The following is a 17128-nucleotide window of genomic DNA, read 5'->3' as shown; positions in this document are numbered from 1 at the left end:
ACGTGGAAGATGAGGATTGGAGTGCAAGTTACTGGCCAGATAATAAGAAGTATGTTAGCTCACATTAAAATCAAAGTCCAGTACGCCTCACCACTGTGTCTATTGGTGACAGTGCAGAAGAGGCGGTGAGAATTTGGCCAGCAGCAACCTGCTCTGACATCGGAGAGCGTGCAGACCCCCGGGGCCTTACCTAGCTTCTTGTTTGCAGGTGAAACTGGAACATCTTCCAGCCGCATTACAGACAGGGACGCAGGAGTTGAATTGCTCGCTGTTGATCTGGACAGAGACCTGCTAGCACTCCTCTGCTCAGGCCGCTGTCTAAGAGACGAAGGGCTCTGGGAAGGATGCATGATGAGCGATTTTGTGTCAAAGTCTGCTATTCCATTCTCTAGTTCAGGCACTGCTGTAGAAAAGCACACTCGTTTAAAGGGGAACGTGAAGAGGACAGCAGAACACTGACCGCCTCTTTACCACAACAAGCAAAAAAAATCAGAAAAAATCAAGGTGAGCTGCTCTTTCCTGAAGAGCCAGCCAAACAAATCAGCATTCAAAGCTGACCCAAAACAAAGAAGGAACACGAAAGAGCAGGAGGCAGCTCCTCTGCTTTTTAAACACTCGGTGCCCGTCTCCTGCGCTACTTTATAGAGACTAACCTGTTCTATCAGGCATGTCTGGTGCAGCAGACTCGCAATCCTCCAGCTCTCTGGCATCAATTGAAAGTGCATCCAAACCTTCGCTGAGCGAGTCCACAGACTCCGTGTCGTGGGCACAGCCGTTGACATGGAAACCGTTAATTCCACCCTTCTCCGAGTTTGCCGACTGCTCCTCTTCAGTGGACACCAATTTACCGGGGTCTGGGAGGCCGGGGCTCGATTCAGCTTGCTGTTTCGGTTTGGTTTTCTTCTTCTTGTTCTAAGGATTAGGTATCCACATCACAAAGGGGGGGAAAAAAAAAAACGTTAAGCTTAATTCCTGAAGGGAAAATTAAGCTTATGCTTACTGGCTGAAAGTAGCTGAATTAAATGCTTTTTCAGCCAGCCTGGCTGTTGATCCTATTAACAGTAGGAGGGATTTAGTCAACAATGAGGACAGATATAGTGGCATTAATGAGGCGCGAATACATTATCCTCTCCGATGGTGTGCCAACAAGAGCAATGCACTGGTTATCAGGTGAAGGCTGCATAACTCATGGGAAGCAGCGGAGAGGTTTGTGGCTGTAACCCACAGCACCAGCCGGGTCGCTTCTGGGGGTGCTCACTGGCAAGGTGCAGCTTCCAGGGTGCTCTGCTAGACCTCGCTCTGATAAAACTTCCCTCATTTCCCAGCACAGGGCTATTCAGTCACATTTTTTTCCCCCTCTCCATTTCACGCTGGTGCTTTTCACGTATTCAGAGGAGTCCTTTTGAATAATTATGATTTTATTCTAGTCCTGGTGGATTTAGATATTATAATATCAAGTAGTGAAACTTTGCAAATCTTTATTTAACCCTTTCACAGAGGTCTGAGCAAAGAACTAGGCAAAACACTCGAGAAAGCTTACGTGACAAAGAAATATATTTCCACAGAGCTCAGCATTAAAACACAACTGTTCAGCTCCAAAGGTTACCGATGAAAAATGGAACAGCATGACTATCTGAACAGTGAATTACAGAGCTCCGTTGAAATAAATGGACCTGATAAAGATTTACTTCAGCGTGGGGCTGTGTGTGCAGATTAGGGGTCCTGTAGAGGGTCAGCAGAATAAAAGCGACTGCAGGGACAGAAAGTCCAGAACCTTTTTTTCAGATGCTACATTTGACACAACGTGTCTGACAACTAAATGAAATGCAGATGTGGCGAGAAGATGATGTTTACAACTTGCACTGAAGCTACCGTGTAAATCCTTGCCCTGAACAGCGAGGCACCTGATAACCTAGTGATTATCTCCATGCATCAGTTCTGCTAACAGCAATATACACGTTTGCTCTTTGGTTTCTTTTCCCATCTGAATCACGAGGAATGCCTACTGTTCTCTCTAGTCTAAATCCTCAAAATAAAAAGATAAATGCCTTAGCAAAGTATATTTAAAAAGCGTTACCTTTTTTTTGCCTGTTACAGTCCATTCTTTCAGTACTTCACTGGCATTACCTGAAACGAAATGCAGCGATGAGCAGTGGACAGGCATCCACTCCAATTCTTTCCCGGTCACGTGGAAGTGCCTCCATACCTGGAGCCAGCTGTAACACTTCCCGCAGCTAAGTTTCAGTTCTCTCAGTCGATGTAATAAAAGGATTGATTTCATGTTTGCTTTGGGAGCACACTGCTGAACGGGACTACTCCCTTACACCACAGTGCCAGCTCTTTCCAGGAAACAAACAAACAAAAAAATCTTCTCTTTGGCTCTGTCATACTAAAGGTTTAGGTACTTGGAACCCGGCTGGAGCATGTTCTGAACTCAAAGGTCGCGTTCAGGTCAGATCTCTGCTGGCCTTCTCTCCCCAGAGGCACTGACTGTGTCAGGATGACCACAGTCTGAGGAATAGCTGTCATACCTTCTGTAGGCCAGAGGCAAAGCGCAGTTGTCAGTGATGGCCGGCATGGAAATAAGAGCTGCAAAGCGACAGGCACTGTCACCAGCAACAGCCTGTTTTGCCAAGGTCAGAAAATCCATCTAATGCAGCATGCCAGCCAGACCCAAGAGAGGATTTGTGAGCCAGGTTTCAAAGTAAAAACAGCAACCATCGAAGCTGAAGACATTCCCATTCTGTACACATGAACAAGAGTTTCTGTAACTGAGTATCAAACCCCCTTTACCTAAAGAGCTATCAAACGCTTATCTCTGCCTTGACCCCTAGTTGAACAAACACCAACTAAAACTTGGGAAGAGGGTCATCCGTTAGTCATCTCTGTGGATGGAGCCTGCACTTGGATGTGGTGAGAAGCTACATGAGCTTCTGCCACCTGGCGCACCTCCTGCACACAGCCCTTTCTGCACAAAGGCTGTTGCTGCTTCTGAAGTAGGTCCATAAACACGGTACCTGCGAGTTACGAAGCCACAAACCCCGCCAAGAAACCGGCCGCAGTTACCTTCCATAAATGCTTGCACTGTTTTGTCCACACAGTTGTCAAAATGCTGCAGCACAAGGACAATCTCATTGTTGCTCCTGTTGGGGACTATCGCACGCACCGCGCTGATCTAGAGGGAAGAAAACAGGGTAACATGTAAACCATTTGCTTTATCCCACACGGAGCCTACAGCAACCCTTCTGCGAGCAGTCTAAAAACCGTAAACGATGACTTCCTTATAAAACTTTAATGTGCCAGGACGATTTAGCCTGAATAAAATTTTGCTTTTGACAGAGCTGCAGTTAGCTCCCAGACAGAAACATATTTCATCTCAGAGAGGAGACGAAGATACAGCGCTCAGGAACTCTTCCACGGCACGTGGTGAGTTAAAGTCTCAGAAGACACATTTACCTTCTCCTTCATGTTTTCAAAGGTTCCTCCTTGGGCCATCACAGTATTGGACTGCACATCAAAAATAAACCCAGACGGATCTGTGAAGACAAAGGAGAGGGAAGCTCTCTTCTGAACAACAGGCACCGAGAGACATTTAGAAAGATACGAAGCAAGAGGTCAGCTCCGACTTGTTACTTTGCCAGGGAGAAAATTGAAATCCTACACACGTATGGTGTTCGCTGGCTAATTCTGCCATATGGTTAGCAGAGGGCTGTTAGCTGCTGAGAGATATTCCAGCCTTGTTTAAGAACCCGATTCTGTTTAGCCAGGTAACCCCAGTTGAATCTGCTTTGCCAATGCCCCCCCACGGAACTCAAGAAGCCGATTCACTCCTCAGCTCTGGGTCAGTTTAAACCAACCAACCACGGATCAAAACCACAAGCCAAAAAACCCACAAGCCCCAACAGGGCTGGTACGAAACAGAAGATCGCTGAAGCAGACCAGACCAGTACCGCTCCTCCATTTCCACATTAATCTTTTACTGAGCCCAGCAATAAAGAGTTAACAAAAGCGCTAGAGCCTTCGAGCAGTGTGGTTACCAATTTCCTCCACCTGGAGATACAAATGGCAAGCAGACTGATAAATGGGTTTGAAGATCCAGCAGCTTGTGTTCCCTGCCAGCTATAATCTCCAAGGTAATGCTTATATGTTCCAAAAGAGACCCATAATTGAGACAGCCATCACCAACAGGTTTGCTCCCTGCCAGCGAGCAAAGGTCACATAAATCTGCAGGCCCCACCATTTCACCGAGAGGTCCTGACGAGTGCCTGGTATCACAAATTCACGCTCGATTTTTCTGCCGAGGGTCTGAGCAGGCTAAATTTCAGGTTTGCTAAAGAAAAGGGATATGGCTGTTCAAAGATGTGGTTTACTATGACAGAACGTACTTCAAACCGGTGTTTTAGCCGCATTTGGTCTCGGGAAGAACACGTGCCCCTGGGCAGGGGCCAACGGCAGGACCCCAGAGGTTTTAAGCACTCCTATTCTGCGTCACCCACCCCTTTCCAGGGAGTTCACACGCATGCACAAAGCCACGGGCGGATTTCCTAGGAGGGCATTTCCTCGCGTGTGCTTTGACGCCTCGAGCCCTGCCCGGGGTCAGGGAAGTGCAAGACCGCTGGTGGGTTTCTACAGCTGCCGCTGGCCGGTGGCTTTGGGGACTGCCTGGGGGAAGGGACGCCTTCAGCAGGCCAGGGTGCTCTGCGGGGACGCTCGCTCGGTCACTGCCCTGCCTGCTTTAGCTCAGCTGATATTCCAAGCTGCTGATTCATGTTCTTTCCCTCACCTCCTCTAAATAACTCGTACGCGATTTTGAGACACACCATTGACTTCCGCGGTTCCCAGACATTGATGTAGCATTTAAACTGAGATGCCTCCAAATACAGTGACAGAATTGTGAACATGATGGAAAGGTCAGCCTCTTATTAAGGCTACAGATGAACGGTTAAATTCTTCCTCACGCCGTCCTTACCCATTTCAGCCCCATGAGCAAGATTTTCTCAAGTTTCCCAAGCTCACAGAAGTTCAAGTTACCAACTTTCTAGTCCTTAATCTTGTAAATGGCTTTCAGACTCCCATCACCGAGTGAGAATTAGCAATCTTTTCTCAAAATCTTCATTGCAGAGCAGCCACCAAGGACCCAGGTGCCAGGAAAGATGAAGTTCAGCTCCCCCATGCAGCACATTTTCAGCTACTCAGTCCCATCCCTCTCCCACATCTCCGTTTGCGCTTGGTCTTACAGGGGACCGAGCTTGTCGGCACCTCGCTCCGGGCCGCTTCTCCAGCTTCCAGTCGCTTCGCTACGGCCCAAGTCCTGCTGGTGTTAAAATGTTTATCATGCAAAAATTATGCAACAGAGACTACGCTGTATACATTTGATATTGCCCTTGAGCACTCCCAAGCATCATTAAAAGGGCTGCTGGCACTCAGGTCTCTTGTGACAGTGGGTATTTGCAAGAAGGGACAGAATTTAAAATGCTGACGCCTGCGTGGACAGAAGTCTGGCGGCCACCAGTGACTTCAGGATTTTGGAATTAACATCCTTGTGAGAAAGGAAAGCTCCTTCCCAAAGCCGGGGCTCAGGCTATGCATGTCATGTCTGACATGACAAGTCAGTCAGACGCTCAGAGTGATCTCTGCTGCATTAAAACATACACCATGCAGTGCTACCCTGTTGATTTGATGTGATAAACCCCAGAGACGACGCCAACGGCCTTAATTGCTTCTCTGTTCACAACTGCATCCTCCAGAAAAATGAGGTGGTAAGAAATCATTCATCCCAAATCATTTACTTTTGTGTTTCAGTGCTATTTATTGGGCTAATAACACAGGATCTCTTAAATAGAAACACTAACGATGCCAGGAAGAATCCACCCTCCCAAATACCAATCTGCTCCTCTCCTAACTCCGCTAATTAGTCCTTTCTGTACGAAACACATGCAAGACCACAGACCTAACAAATGCCTGCTCTGCTTCCTGGGACACACGAGATGAAACAGCTTCACAGCTGACACCTCCAGGAAGTCAAAACAGGGGCCGCTATTTCCCCCTCAAGCCCCCAGGTCAAGCCGAGCTGAGTCCTGGCTCACTTTTGAGCCACGGCAGGCAGTCATTTCATAAGGAGACACAGAAAAGAAAGGAAAGCACCAGCCCGACAGCTGCACAGACTTTGTCCCAGCCGGCGTCACTGAGCACACTTTACGAAAGCGCACAGCGAGATTACGCGTATGCGCTTAGCTCCTCCGAACCCGTCCAGCACTTCACCCCCACCACACCCACGAGCCAGCTCATGGAAAGTTTTCACAGTAAAATAGCGTATGAGACTAAAAAAAAAAAAAAAATCCCGCTCCAAACGCCAGGTCCACCCTCCTGCCCCAGCCAGGACGCTGGCAGGCAGACGGCTTTGGGGGACTGGGCGGCATATACACTTAAAGTGCTATGCAATCAAGATTCAGTTAAACCGTGAAACATTTATAGACTCTGTGGCTTTTCAGGTCAACGGTAACCGTGTCGGCTCTCCCGGGGATAGCGCGAGAGACCTCAGCTAATGTGAAATAAAAAGCTCTGGAAGAAATGGCACCTCCCTTCCCCAAAATACATTAAGATCTCTGAGCGGGTCTGTTGGGTTACTAAGCCGTACTTGCTCAATTTCTGTCCCTGCTTGCTGCCTGGGCGCATTCGAAGTCGGGGCTTGGTACCTCCATCAGCTGTTGTGGAAACTATTTTAATGCCCCAAGGACAGCCCCGTGATATTCCTGCAGCGCACGGAGGTGGCAGCTGCACTTCAGAGCCTTGTCTCAACGAGAAACGCCACCTTCTCGCTTATTTTCTCAAACAGATTTCAAGGGGCCAAGCATGCAACACGGCCTTCTCGGTCCAAACCCCACACAGGGAAGTGATCGGTTCACCGGGGTGTTATTACGAAAAAACCTGCTTGTGCTTCAGAGAGAATATGGCTAAACAGGCAAGAGATGGACGCACAATTCAAAGGATTCATTCTGAGCTGAGCAAATTAAACCTTCCAGACATCCGATCCCAGAAGCATCTGATCAGCTGGATGGCTGCTGGATGGCAGCGGAAGAGTTAGCCCTTGTATTAACGCAGGCCACCCTCCCAATATAAGGCCATATTCATCTAAGGGCTTGGAAGAGGGAGGGAAAAAAAAAGAAATTAAATATGGAATAAAAATTAACTTCTTGCAAATCAACTAAAATATGCCCAAAGTTATGCTGCTAAAACGGGGCATTTCTGCCCGACGCAAAAAGCGGGTATTTTTGCCACAAAGGCAGGGACTCGTACGGACGCAACTCTCCTGAGCACCCGTCCTGCTTCCCAGGGCCAGGGGAAGCACTTGGAGGGCAGGTCTAAGTGCCCCCGCGGTGTCACCGACCGGGTCCAGCCGAGGCAGGCACGCTGCCCTTCCCCGGCCACCGCCACGGCTGCCCTTTTAACCCGCGCTCCGCCTTCTGCTTCGGACGCGCAAGCAGCGAAGCAAGGCAGTCAGCTTTCAGGGGAGCTAAGGCAGCAAAGCCAAACAGAGAGCCATCAAGGTAATTCAAACTGCAGGACACTGTCTTCCCCCTCACATCTAATTTCCATCTACACATAAAAAATGAAAAATTAAATTAAACCTGCGCATTTCCAGAGCGCCACGCGCAGCAGAGTGATGCGGCTGAAGTTCCCATGAATTCCTGACATCACCTGCATCCTGGTACCGCACCCGAGCTCACCCACAAGCCAGGACCCGATTTATCAGGTTACAGAACACATGCTCAATATTCGCCTTTGTGCATTTTCAACATAACTCACAGCAAGCGCTGCCTCACAGAGTAACTCCACAATCTCCCGGTTTGCCGATTCTACCAGAAGTTATCCGGACACAGACCGAGCAAATGGCTCACGACCACCCCAGTCAGCAAAGCCTGGTTTCTGCAGAGCCGTATCTTCTGCTTGATTGATGCGTCGTTAAACGAAGCGCGAGCTTAAAATGAAATTTCTCCCACGTTTGGGGTTTTTGTGAAGGCTCTGGTGTGCAGGCTCCCTGCTGCTTAACACCGCTCGAGCTGAAACCCTCCCTTCCCAGCGACTGATACCAAAGGCCTTTCGCCCGTACCAAATTCACGTAGGACAGTCTTCCATCAATTGAAATGGCTCCCTGATGTATCCAGATGAGTAGGAACCCGAGTGCTGTTTTATTCGGGAACCCGGCATGCCTAAAACCGCGGCTGATGTCCGATGGAAAGAAGATTTACGTGATTGCTTTCTATCCTGGGGTCACCAGTCATTCCTGAGCCTGGTGGCTGCTTTCACTCAAATCAATTAATCGAGTGAGAAGGGGGGATGAGAGGGAGTGCACACGCTTCATGTTGGGGGAAAAACGGAAGCACTAAGAATCCAAGATCACTTCAGACAGCAGCAAACCAACAAGCCCACTAGACACCGGGGGAGTATTCATTTAGAGATGCGGCACCACTGAGACCACCTTTCCTTCGCGTTTCTAAATTATCCCTTACAGAATATCCTAAAGCTGAAATGAGCCAGCCAGTATAACCCAGACATGGACCTACATGGGGATGCACGCATTCGGATTCTGAACGGGGATAATGACCTGACTGGTTTAGAGATGGAGTGGTTTTCTCCTCAGCACAGACCTTTCGAGTAAAGAGCTATTTACAGCCAGTAATATTCAGGAGTAGAACATGATTCTGTGCCCAAACTTTGCATATACATTTTCGCAAGACTTAAAAATACCCTTGAATAGCTCAGATGTTCACTCTGTTCTGTGGCACTTTTTAGAAGAAGAAACAGGTGGGCTTCTGATTCGGTTTCAAAACTGCTGCGTTATTAAAAATAGGTCGGTCTCGTTCCCTACATCTCAACACTTCTCACCAGCCCTTTGTTACACTGCAAAGGGGTTTTGTTTTCCTTTCAGAAAGAAAGAGAAACCGGAAAGACATTCCGTACCTGGCCAAGGTACACTCCTTTACAGAGGACTGGAAAATATTTGTTGACTGCATTAACATTCTAGAGCAGCAGAAAAGTAGTAATTGAAAATTCAATCAGAGTCCAAACAGGACAGGGCACAGCCAGAAGAGCCTGCAGCTTTAACTCTCACCTTCCCTTACGTCCACATTGCCACTGCAACGCGGACTGGAGATGAGCCTGCTTAACAAAGCAGGGCGTATTTTATATCCCCGGCGGCGGAGCGAGCTAAAGCCTACTCTGCCTTCCTGCTCGGTCTCAAATATTTATGTCCGAGATCCCTTTACTTTTCTTTCAGAACCCAATACACGCCAGCGCTTCCCAGGGGGTTCTCTCTGTGACACACTCTGCCGAACACCACCGAGAGCAGCAACTGTGCCGGCTTTCTCCTTCGGCCGGGGATTTGCCAAACCCCCGAATTCCCTCAGAGTAACAGCTTCCCATGTTTTCCCCCAGTTGCCTCCTACAGGTTTCTCTGGCTGTTCCCCTGCCTAGACCCGTTAATTCTCTTCTGCTGTTTCAAGGCGTGTTTTTCTCTCCACATGTACTCAGCAACAACAATTGCTGGGCTCCGTTTCCAGCACCAGAGAGAAGTCAATTTCTTAATGACTCGTACTGAGGCTTCCAAGAGCACAGATACAAATACAGCATTTTAAAAATCACTCAAAAATTATCCTATACGATAATTTCCATAACTGTTACTAATTGCTTTGAATCATGTATGGCTCTAGCTGTCAAAGGACGGCTGGGCTCCTCAGGTAGACACTGTTTCTATGCCAAAGCTGCTAGAAAAGAAAAAATCTGCAGAGAACAAAAGCTCTTCTCTTGAGGTAGAGGACATGAATTGTCAAACCCATTCGCCTTAAATTATTAATTAGTAGTCAGTTCAAATAAAAAGAGAACCATAACCCTCAACCCCCCCCTCTCCCCCCACCACACACACACACACTTTGGAATTAATGTTTCACACGCGACAAATAAGATCCCTCACTGAAATGAGCTGCTTGACGCCAGAACAGCTTTGCCGCTTAACATGCGACGGCAGAAAAAGGAAAACCAGCCTGTGTATTTGAAGACAAAGCTTCTCGCAAACTTGCTCGTTGCCCTTCTGTACCTATCTCGAAGGAAAAAGATTTACATAGGTCTAGTTTGAATCGCATCCCCCGGAGGCGAGGACCTGAGCTGAGCTATCCCACCTCGATTCGATGGCTTGTTTCCTAACTGGATTCCCGGCAAGCAGCTGCCACAGACAGCACAAACAGAAGCCTGCCCCGAAACCCCGGCGTCCACGGGGCGCTCCGAGAGGGTGGACGAGGGCTGCCTCGGGAGCAAGACTAAGTTTTGGTAGAGTTAATCCCATCAGAGACCCAGACACCACCAAAATTCATCCTGGCCATACCCAGAGAGGGGAAGTCGTGAACCGACTGGGGACCCCAATAAAATAAAGGAGTTTGGCTCCGTAACTCTTCAACTGCTAAACAGTATTTTTTTCTCCTGTTGTCTGACTGTGAAAGTGATGCAATATTAACATTATACAGGAACTCGTGAAATCAGAACTGTCCAGCCGGACAACTGAAATGCTACTAAAATGTCACAAAACCCAACAGGTTATACGATGTCACTAAGACAGTGACAATAAGCTGTCAAGTGACATCAGCAGCCTTGAAAGGAGTATAGCACAAAGCAATTAACCCCTTTCCTAACTGGTAACTTTGGAATCGATAGTGCTGTTTATTGGCAGTTGATTGTATCACATTCACATGCATCTTACCTTTTGTATTTTGCTTTTTAGACATCTCAGCGTGTTTGCGCTAACGTCCAGCTATACAGGAAGGGGGGGAAAAAAAAGAGAGTCCTCGCCCTTGAGCGATGTAGCTGGCAGTTGCAATTCACACGCCGCCTTGTATCAATGCGGGAAACGGCAGATATCTGGTTTGGGATGGCAAAATCCCAGCTGCGAGGGCAAACGGGGTCTGGAGTTGTCAGAAATCTGCTGACAGGCCAGCAGAGCACTGCGGCTCCTTCCTCCGAAAAGCAACTTCTTGTCACGAAGCCTGACTGCAGCAGTCGGTATCGGTCTTTTCAGGTTCTGAAAAAGAAAGAAGAAAAAAAAAAAAAGGAAATAAGAAAATTGCCACTGTACTAGCCAAGGCATACCTTGAGACTCACGGCTTGTCAGAGCCGTTTTGCTCGTGCTTTTTAAGAGTAAAATTTGTCTTTTGTTTAAAGGCGTGGTGAAACAACTAGCCAGAAAAAAAGCAACATTAAATATAAAGCAACAAGATCCCAACAGACTTGGTACCGTTTCAACAGGCTTAATTCAAAGCTACTGTAAGAGACTGTCACTTAAGCATGCAAGCAGTAGAACCAGGGAGGTTTAGAACCCATCATAAAAACACACATTTACACAAATGCCAACATTTATGGACGTAAGAGCCATCAGACAACGTGGACCGAGAGCGTGGTTCCTACGCTCGGTGACAACACTCACGACGGCGCGAACTCTTATATCTCTCTCGTGCGTTAATGCAACCAGCATCCCAGGGAAGGCAAAATTCACTTTGCTGCCAGCACCCGAAAGCACGCGAATTTTAAACGCTTTCTCTGCTTATTTCAGCAGAGCACGGAACACCAGCCTCCCCCACCCAGGCGGTGCAGGGGCAGCTCCGCGTGGCATTACATACGCGTGTCTTCCTGGTGCTCCCGGCGCTCCTGATTTAAGGAGCCAGCGAAAGCAGGGGCGGCAGGCACCGCATCAAGTACGATGACAGGTTAAACAAAGAACAACAGGATACACAAGGTAAGGAAACAATAGAGACCTCTTGGCCACGGCAAACCCGCCTAACCCCAAGGAAGGATCCGGCCCCCATTACAAAACCTCAAAGCCGTCTTCACAATGGAGCGGGGAAAACACACAAAAATTGCCGTTTCAATATGTAAAACGCAGGTAACTGAAGACGCAAAATGTTTCCGCAAACATCAGGAGACCTTGTGCATTTCAGCAAAACCCACACGCTCGTGAAAATGAAATGACAGCATCGAGAAACACGCATCTAATTTGCTCCAGAAATAATGAGAAGTTCAACTCCCGTCCACCCCGACGATCAGGATTATTTTTTAGGGATACGCTTTACAAGTCTGAGGAATGCAGCAACGCTCCTGCAACACACGAACCAGCGAGACTGCCCCAGGGTTCATCGACAGGGTCCTAACGAGCCTATTTTGATTTAAAAATAGACATTTCCTATCATTAGAATTTTCCTTCATCAGCTACACGGGAGTTCAAAACGTATTTCTAACCAGCGACCCTAGCAATCTGAATCTGAGACAAAGTCAACGCTCGCTGTCAGCGCAAAAAAGACTGTGCAAAAGAATTTTTTACCTGCAAACAGAGTCCCAAACCGAGAGGTGGTTACAAACTCCTGCCCCGCCGCCTTCCGCTCTCGGAATTAAATGCCTTCATTCGTTTTGATGCCTCGAGGCACTAAATAACACCTCATAAAAATTCTGGCATTTGAAACTCCGCTCAAAAATACAGAAGCTGGAGAATTTAGCAAAGGATTAGGCTGCCGATTCGGGACGTGAGCGGCCCCTGAGCTCGACGCCTGGAAACTGCCGGCTGGTCGAGCTCTGCCGGCTGTGCTAGCGTGGCCGATCTGCTTTGGTTTGCACGATTACACCCAAGTTTCACTTCCCTGCCTGACTGATTTGTGTCCACGACCAGGAAACGCACTGCAGGCAGCGCAGCCATCCAGCTGCCGGGAACCTCCGGTACCTCCTGTGATTTTAAGATAACGTCAGGTTGCGGAGAAGGAAAGTGCTCACGCACTGACCTATGATACCAGAGCTAAATGCCTTCAGTACATATTGCTCAGTTTTAAAAACAAACAAACAAACAAAGGACAAACCCACAACCCTGCTTTACAGTCGTCTTTATAATTTCATTTTTTAAATGAAGACGAGCACGCTTTAATCCAGAGGGAGCGCGGAAATACACAGGTACTGACAAAAAGTGTGTAACATCCCGCTTGAGAGTGCTTTACGTGAACTCCCTCAAGTCGTCTCAAACTTAATTCATGAAACAAAGGAACGCTTAAAAACTGCCTCTGCAAGTACATCCCCGAAAAGCAAATAACTGCAAGAACACTTCATTCAGACAAAGTCTAGAAACAAGCTGTAAAAAATAAAAGTTGCCAGTAAAGAAGTTATCAGGAAATCCCCCCAAAAAACCAACCCACTACACCTTATCACCCAAGAAACAGACTTTTACCCACTTCAAAGGAGAAAAATAAACAGTAATTAAGTCTTGGGGGGGAAACAAACGACATACAACAGGTTCTGAATTGCTCTTTGGCAAGCTAAATTCTAAGCACAAAAGTAATAAAGTAACAGACTGGAAACAAAACCCCACTGATGTATCTGACGAGTATAAAACGGCAAATCTTTACTCCTTCATGATGCAATTAATATTTCATCCGATACACCCCGCGGTAAGAATCTAGAGCCAGACGGTCAAAAGCAGCTCCGGCTCATGTCGGAATCGGGGCTCAGGCTGCTGCGTGACCTGCCTTTAACTCGGCGTCTCTCACGGCAGATGGGCTGGAAATTTCAACATGGCTATTAGCCGGGAACCTTAAAGAGAGCGGCGCGAGAGGGCTGTAAAACACACAAGCGTTTTTAAAACCCAAGTGGAAATTTCAAGACTGGTAAAATAGCAAAGGTTAATGCAAGTTCAAATACTCGTTATAGGTGGAGAGCTCCTTCAGATAAGGGCAATATAAGGCTCTTATAGCGCACCGTACGTGTCTATAGAAACAGTAAAGCATCAATACAAAAACGTCAAGAAATCTACCTGCAGGATCAAAATAAAATGTTGTGGTTATAACAGAGTTGACGGGGGAGCAATATAACCCGCAGAAACCCAACTCCCTCCTGCTACGGACAGAGCAACCAAACTCCTCCCAGAGCTGCCAGCCTTCAGCTGACGACGTAAAACTTCTCCAAATCACACTGGAAATGCACGTTATTGTTAAACGCTCAAGTATCAGCATATTCCATCTAATTTAGAAAGAAGGGAAACATTCGAAATTTTACAGACGGCAAGTCAGAAAAGAAGCAACTTCTAAATCCCCCACCGTGGCGTTAGCTTGCCGTGCTATTCTTGCTCCGTCTAGACGGATTGTTTCAGTAAACTCGGAACTCGATAGCTCCCTATTTGAAGGAAAAGAAGATAAACAGGGAGAAATTTGTCTGGATTTTTTTATTAGTCTATGGAAGATGCTTTCGCTGAGAAATCTGGAGTTCTGAAGAATAAATAAGTCTGCTTCTCGGGAGGGTTTTTACCAGGGTTGTTTTGGGACCTCGGGCAGGCGGCACGGTGGGCTGTCCCCAGCCTCCGCCTCACGCCCGGCTGGAGCATAATTCACACTGTACAGTAGCATCTGGCTAATTGGCTTTTGAGTTAAGTAGTCCCTTACCAAGCTATTTTAATCTTGTTGATCGAGCACGTAAGAGTCGTCTCTGTGAGTACACACAACAGCGTTTCAGTAGAATAAATCGTCCTGTAGTAATTTATAATCATCCTCAAATAAAAATCCATTTTCCAAGACTCCAGCACCTCAGAGGACCGGGGTGTTTACCTACAGCACTGCACCCCCCCCGTAAAGCACTCACGCAAGAAGGGAATTAACTCAATTTTATAGCGTGTCCTGAAAAAAAAAAAAAAGTGACAATTACACTAGAAATTCGGGAACTTATTCTACCTGTCAGGGAACAAAACTTGGAGGAGCAGGTTTAGTACACCCACTGCGCACAGGAACACCCCGACGTTCCCATTGCCTTCGCCGGGCGCTGCCAGCCCCGACTCACGGCGCAAGCACAGCCTGGGTTTTTTTTTCCCAGACCGCCACTGAATCCCTGGGGAATTCATGCGGCGCTGAAACCCCGAGGCTCGGGGGGTTTGGGGCAAATACCTGTTAAGTTACAGCAGACCAAAATAAGCCTGTTCATCTCTCACATTCAACAGATGCCTCGGTTGTTTCTGTTCGAAAAAGTAACTTTTTTTGCCCTGAAACAGACCACGAAACACATCAGGCCAACGTTTTAATCAAAGCCAGCAGCTTTATTACCCCGCATCTGAAAGGAAGGAAGCGCACCGTTCAGCAGCGAGCTCAGCACAAGCCCGACTGTAACTTGGGTTTTTTCCTCCTTCCCCCCCCCAAATCGAGACAATCGGTTTTCAGAAGCTCCTTCCACCAAACAATGGCTGGGTCAGAGCACGCGGGGAAGGAGGAGCGCAGGCTCCTCGCCCCTCCAAGCACAGGTCTGGGAAGGGCTAACGCCAGCGCCCACAGCCAAATCCCTGCACAAAGCAGCTGCTTCTTCTGTCCTGGACAAGTCCTTTCATGGTACTGAAGGATCGTAACATTGTACAATACAAAGAACCATTTTAGGATTTAAAAAAGTAGTTTCTTAATATCACTCTTGGGGTTTGGGTTTTTTTTTCAGTATTTCCTCAGGAATGAACTGAACATTTAACCTCGGAGATAATTAGCTGTCTATATTCCGTTTAAATCCACACATTTATTGTTCTTTCACCAAATGCATTATGCAGAGCACGACTGGGCATTAGCTATCCTCAAACACCTACCTCTTACAAGCTGTGTATCGTTTTGCAGCACAAAGAAGCAAAACTACGGAACATTCCCCGTATCTATTCCGATGATGCTACAAAACCCCACCCGGAGAGTTTACAAATACTTAAACAAGACAGAAGAGCAGACTACCGGGTTTTGTGTTCTTCAGGAGGGGGCTGCGGTGCAGGATTCCTGGTGGCACACTGCCTCCCGCACTCACTTTCCGGGTAAAGGGGTACTGGGAGCCGCTGGAGGGATTTCTGACGCTTTACACAGCGGTGCGAGCGGAGCAATTCGGCAGAAGGGAAATGCTCTTGACTTGGACGCCAAATTTTGCTTTCCTGAGGCAAAGATCTCTTTGCACTTTGTCTCCTGGTCCTCCCTCCATCCAGTCAAAGCTTTCTGTATCCCTTCCTAACCAGCCTGCCCGGGAGGGGACAGCTGCGATGGAAACTCGCACATGTATGTTTGTCCTGTGTCATTTTGCACCCATCGCTACTATTTTTAGATTGTATTTGCCAGCGTTGTGATCTGGAAGCGTCTCGGTGACTTGCCAAGAATTGTTTCCTATTTAAGAGGATAAACACGTGTCTTTTAGATTAAATTTTACTTTTTATCAAAGTGTCTAAAAATCAGAAGCTTTTGAAAAGGAAGGAAGGAAAAAATAATGGCAAATACAGCAGAAGATGCCCCCTTTCACTGGCCCGCTTTAAGTGGTGAAAACATCCTTCATCTCCCCCAATTTAAATGGGGGTGAAGGGGATTACTGTAGTCCTGCTAGAAACCTTCCCCTCTCCCTCAGCTTCTTCCTTGGTTATAGCCAATCTCCAGGTCTGAGATCCCAAGACAGAGCTTGAAAATATCATTAAAAATAAGGCCCGTATTTTAATTGCCAGCTCTATTATTTTTAAAAAATGCAGTACCTATAGATCCTCTCCAGATTGCAAGTCACCTTTAGAGCTCCTTTGTCCTGAATCCAACAAGAACCTTCTGCTTCGGGGTTGCGTGGCTCAGAAAAATCATAAAATATTTAAATGCCCCTTGAAGAGTAAGCTAGAGTTAAAAAAAAAAAAACCAACCCTTATGCATTAGGCGATTCCTGCCAGAGGAGTTTAGTCTGGCAAATCTGCAAGGACGGTTGCCTCAGCAGACACAGCTACGGCCACGTATACGTGACAGGCAGCAGAACAGCTGCTGAAGCCGCACACAACTTCCACGCAGATCGTGCCCGAGAGTCAAGACGGGCCGCGCGCGCTTTGCTGGCCCAGCGGACACAAACTACGTCATGAACGGAGCGTTGCAATCAAGGGAATAAACACCGAGGCCCCAAGCACCGAGTGCACAGAGCAACGCCGTGGGAGAGCGACACGGCCCCGAGCGACGCTTCAGCAGGCCCCCCCGGCGGGGACGTCCCACGCTCCCCGACCCTCGGAAGGTCTCGCAGGCTGGCGGTGCGGAGGGAGAGGAGAAGCTGCGGTGCCGGCAGACCCACGCTTCTTCCCCCCCCCCCGCCA

The 17128-nt window shown here is 47.8% G+C and overlaps 1 protein-coding gene across 1 annotated transcript in view; it reads right to left on the bottom strand.

The window, feature by feature from the left end:
• Nucleotides 1-11064, bottom strand: part of SPATS2 (spermatogenesis associated, serine-rich 2) — a gene marked incomplete at its 3' end in the record, with an annotated part of 20204 nt that extends 9140 nt beyond the window's left edge. Inside the window, exons 1-6 of the mRNA XM_009322351.1 lie at nucleotides 10751-11064; nucleotides 3457-3536; nucleotides 3067-3175; nucleotides 2078-2127; nucleotides 654-912; nucleotides 191-403 (exon numbers count right to left, since the gene is read on the bottom strand). Coding sequence (XP_009320626.1) covers nucleotides 191-403; nucleotides 654-912; nucleotides 2078-2127; nucleotides 3067-3175; nucleotides 3457-3536; nucleotides 10751-10775 — 736 coding nt within the window. The remainder of the gene's footprint in view (nucleotides 1-190; nucleotides 404-653; nucleotides 913-2077; nucleotides 2128-3066; nucleotides 3176-3456; nucleotides 3537-10750) is intronic.
• Nucleotides 11065-17128: the final 6064 nt, after the last annotated feature.

Source organism: Pygoscelis adeliae, unplaced genomic scaffold (assembly GCF_000699105.1).
Source record: "Pygoscelis adeliae isolate BGI_AS28 unplaced genomic scaffold, ASM69910v1 Scaffold684, whole genome shotgun sequence".
Lineage (NCBI taxonomy): Eukaryota > Metazoa > Chordata > Aves > Sphenisciformes > Spheniscidae > Pygoscelis > Pygoscelis adeliae.
Note: the sequence above shows the minus strand (reverse complement) of the source record. Positions and strands in the feature narration are given on the sequence as shown.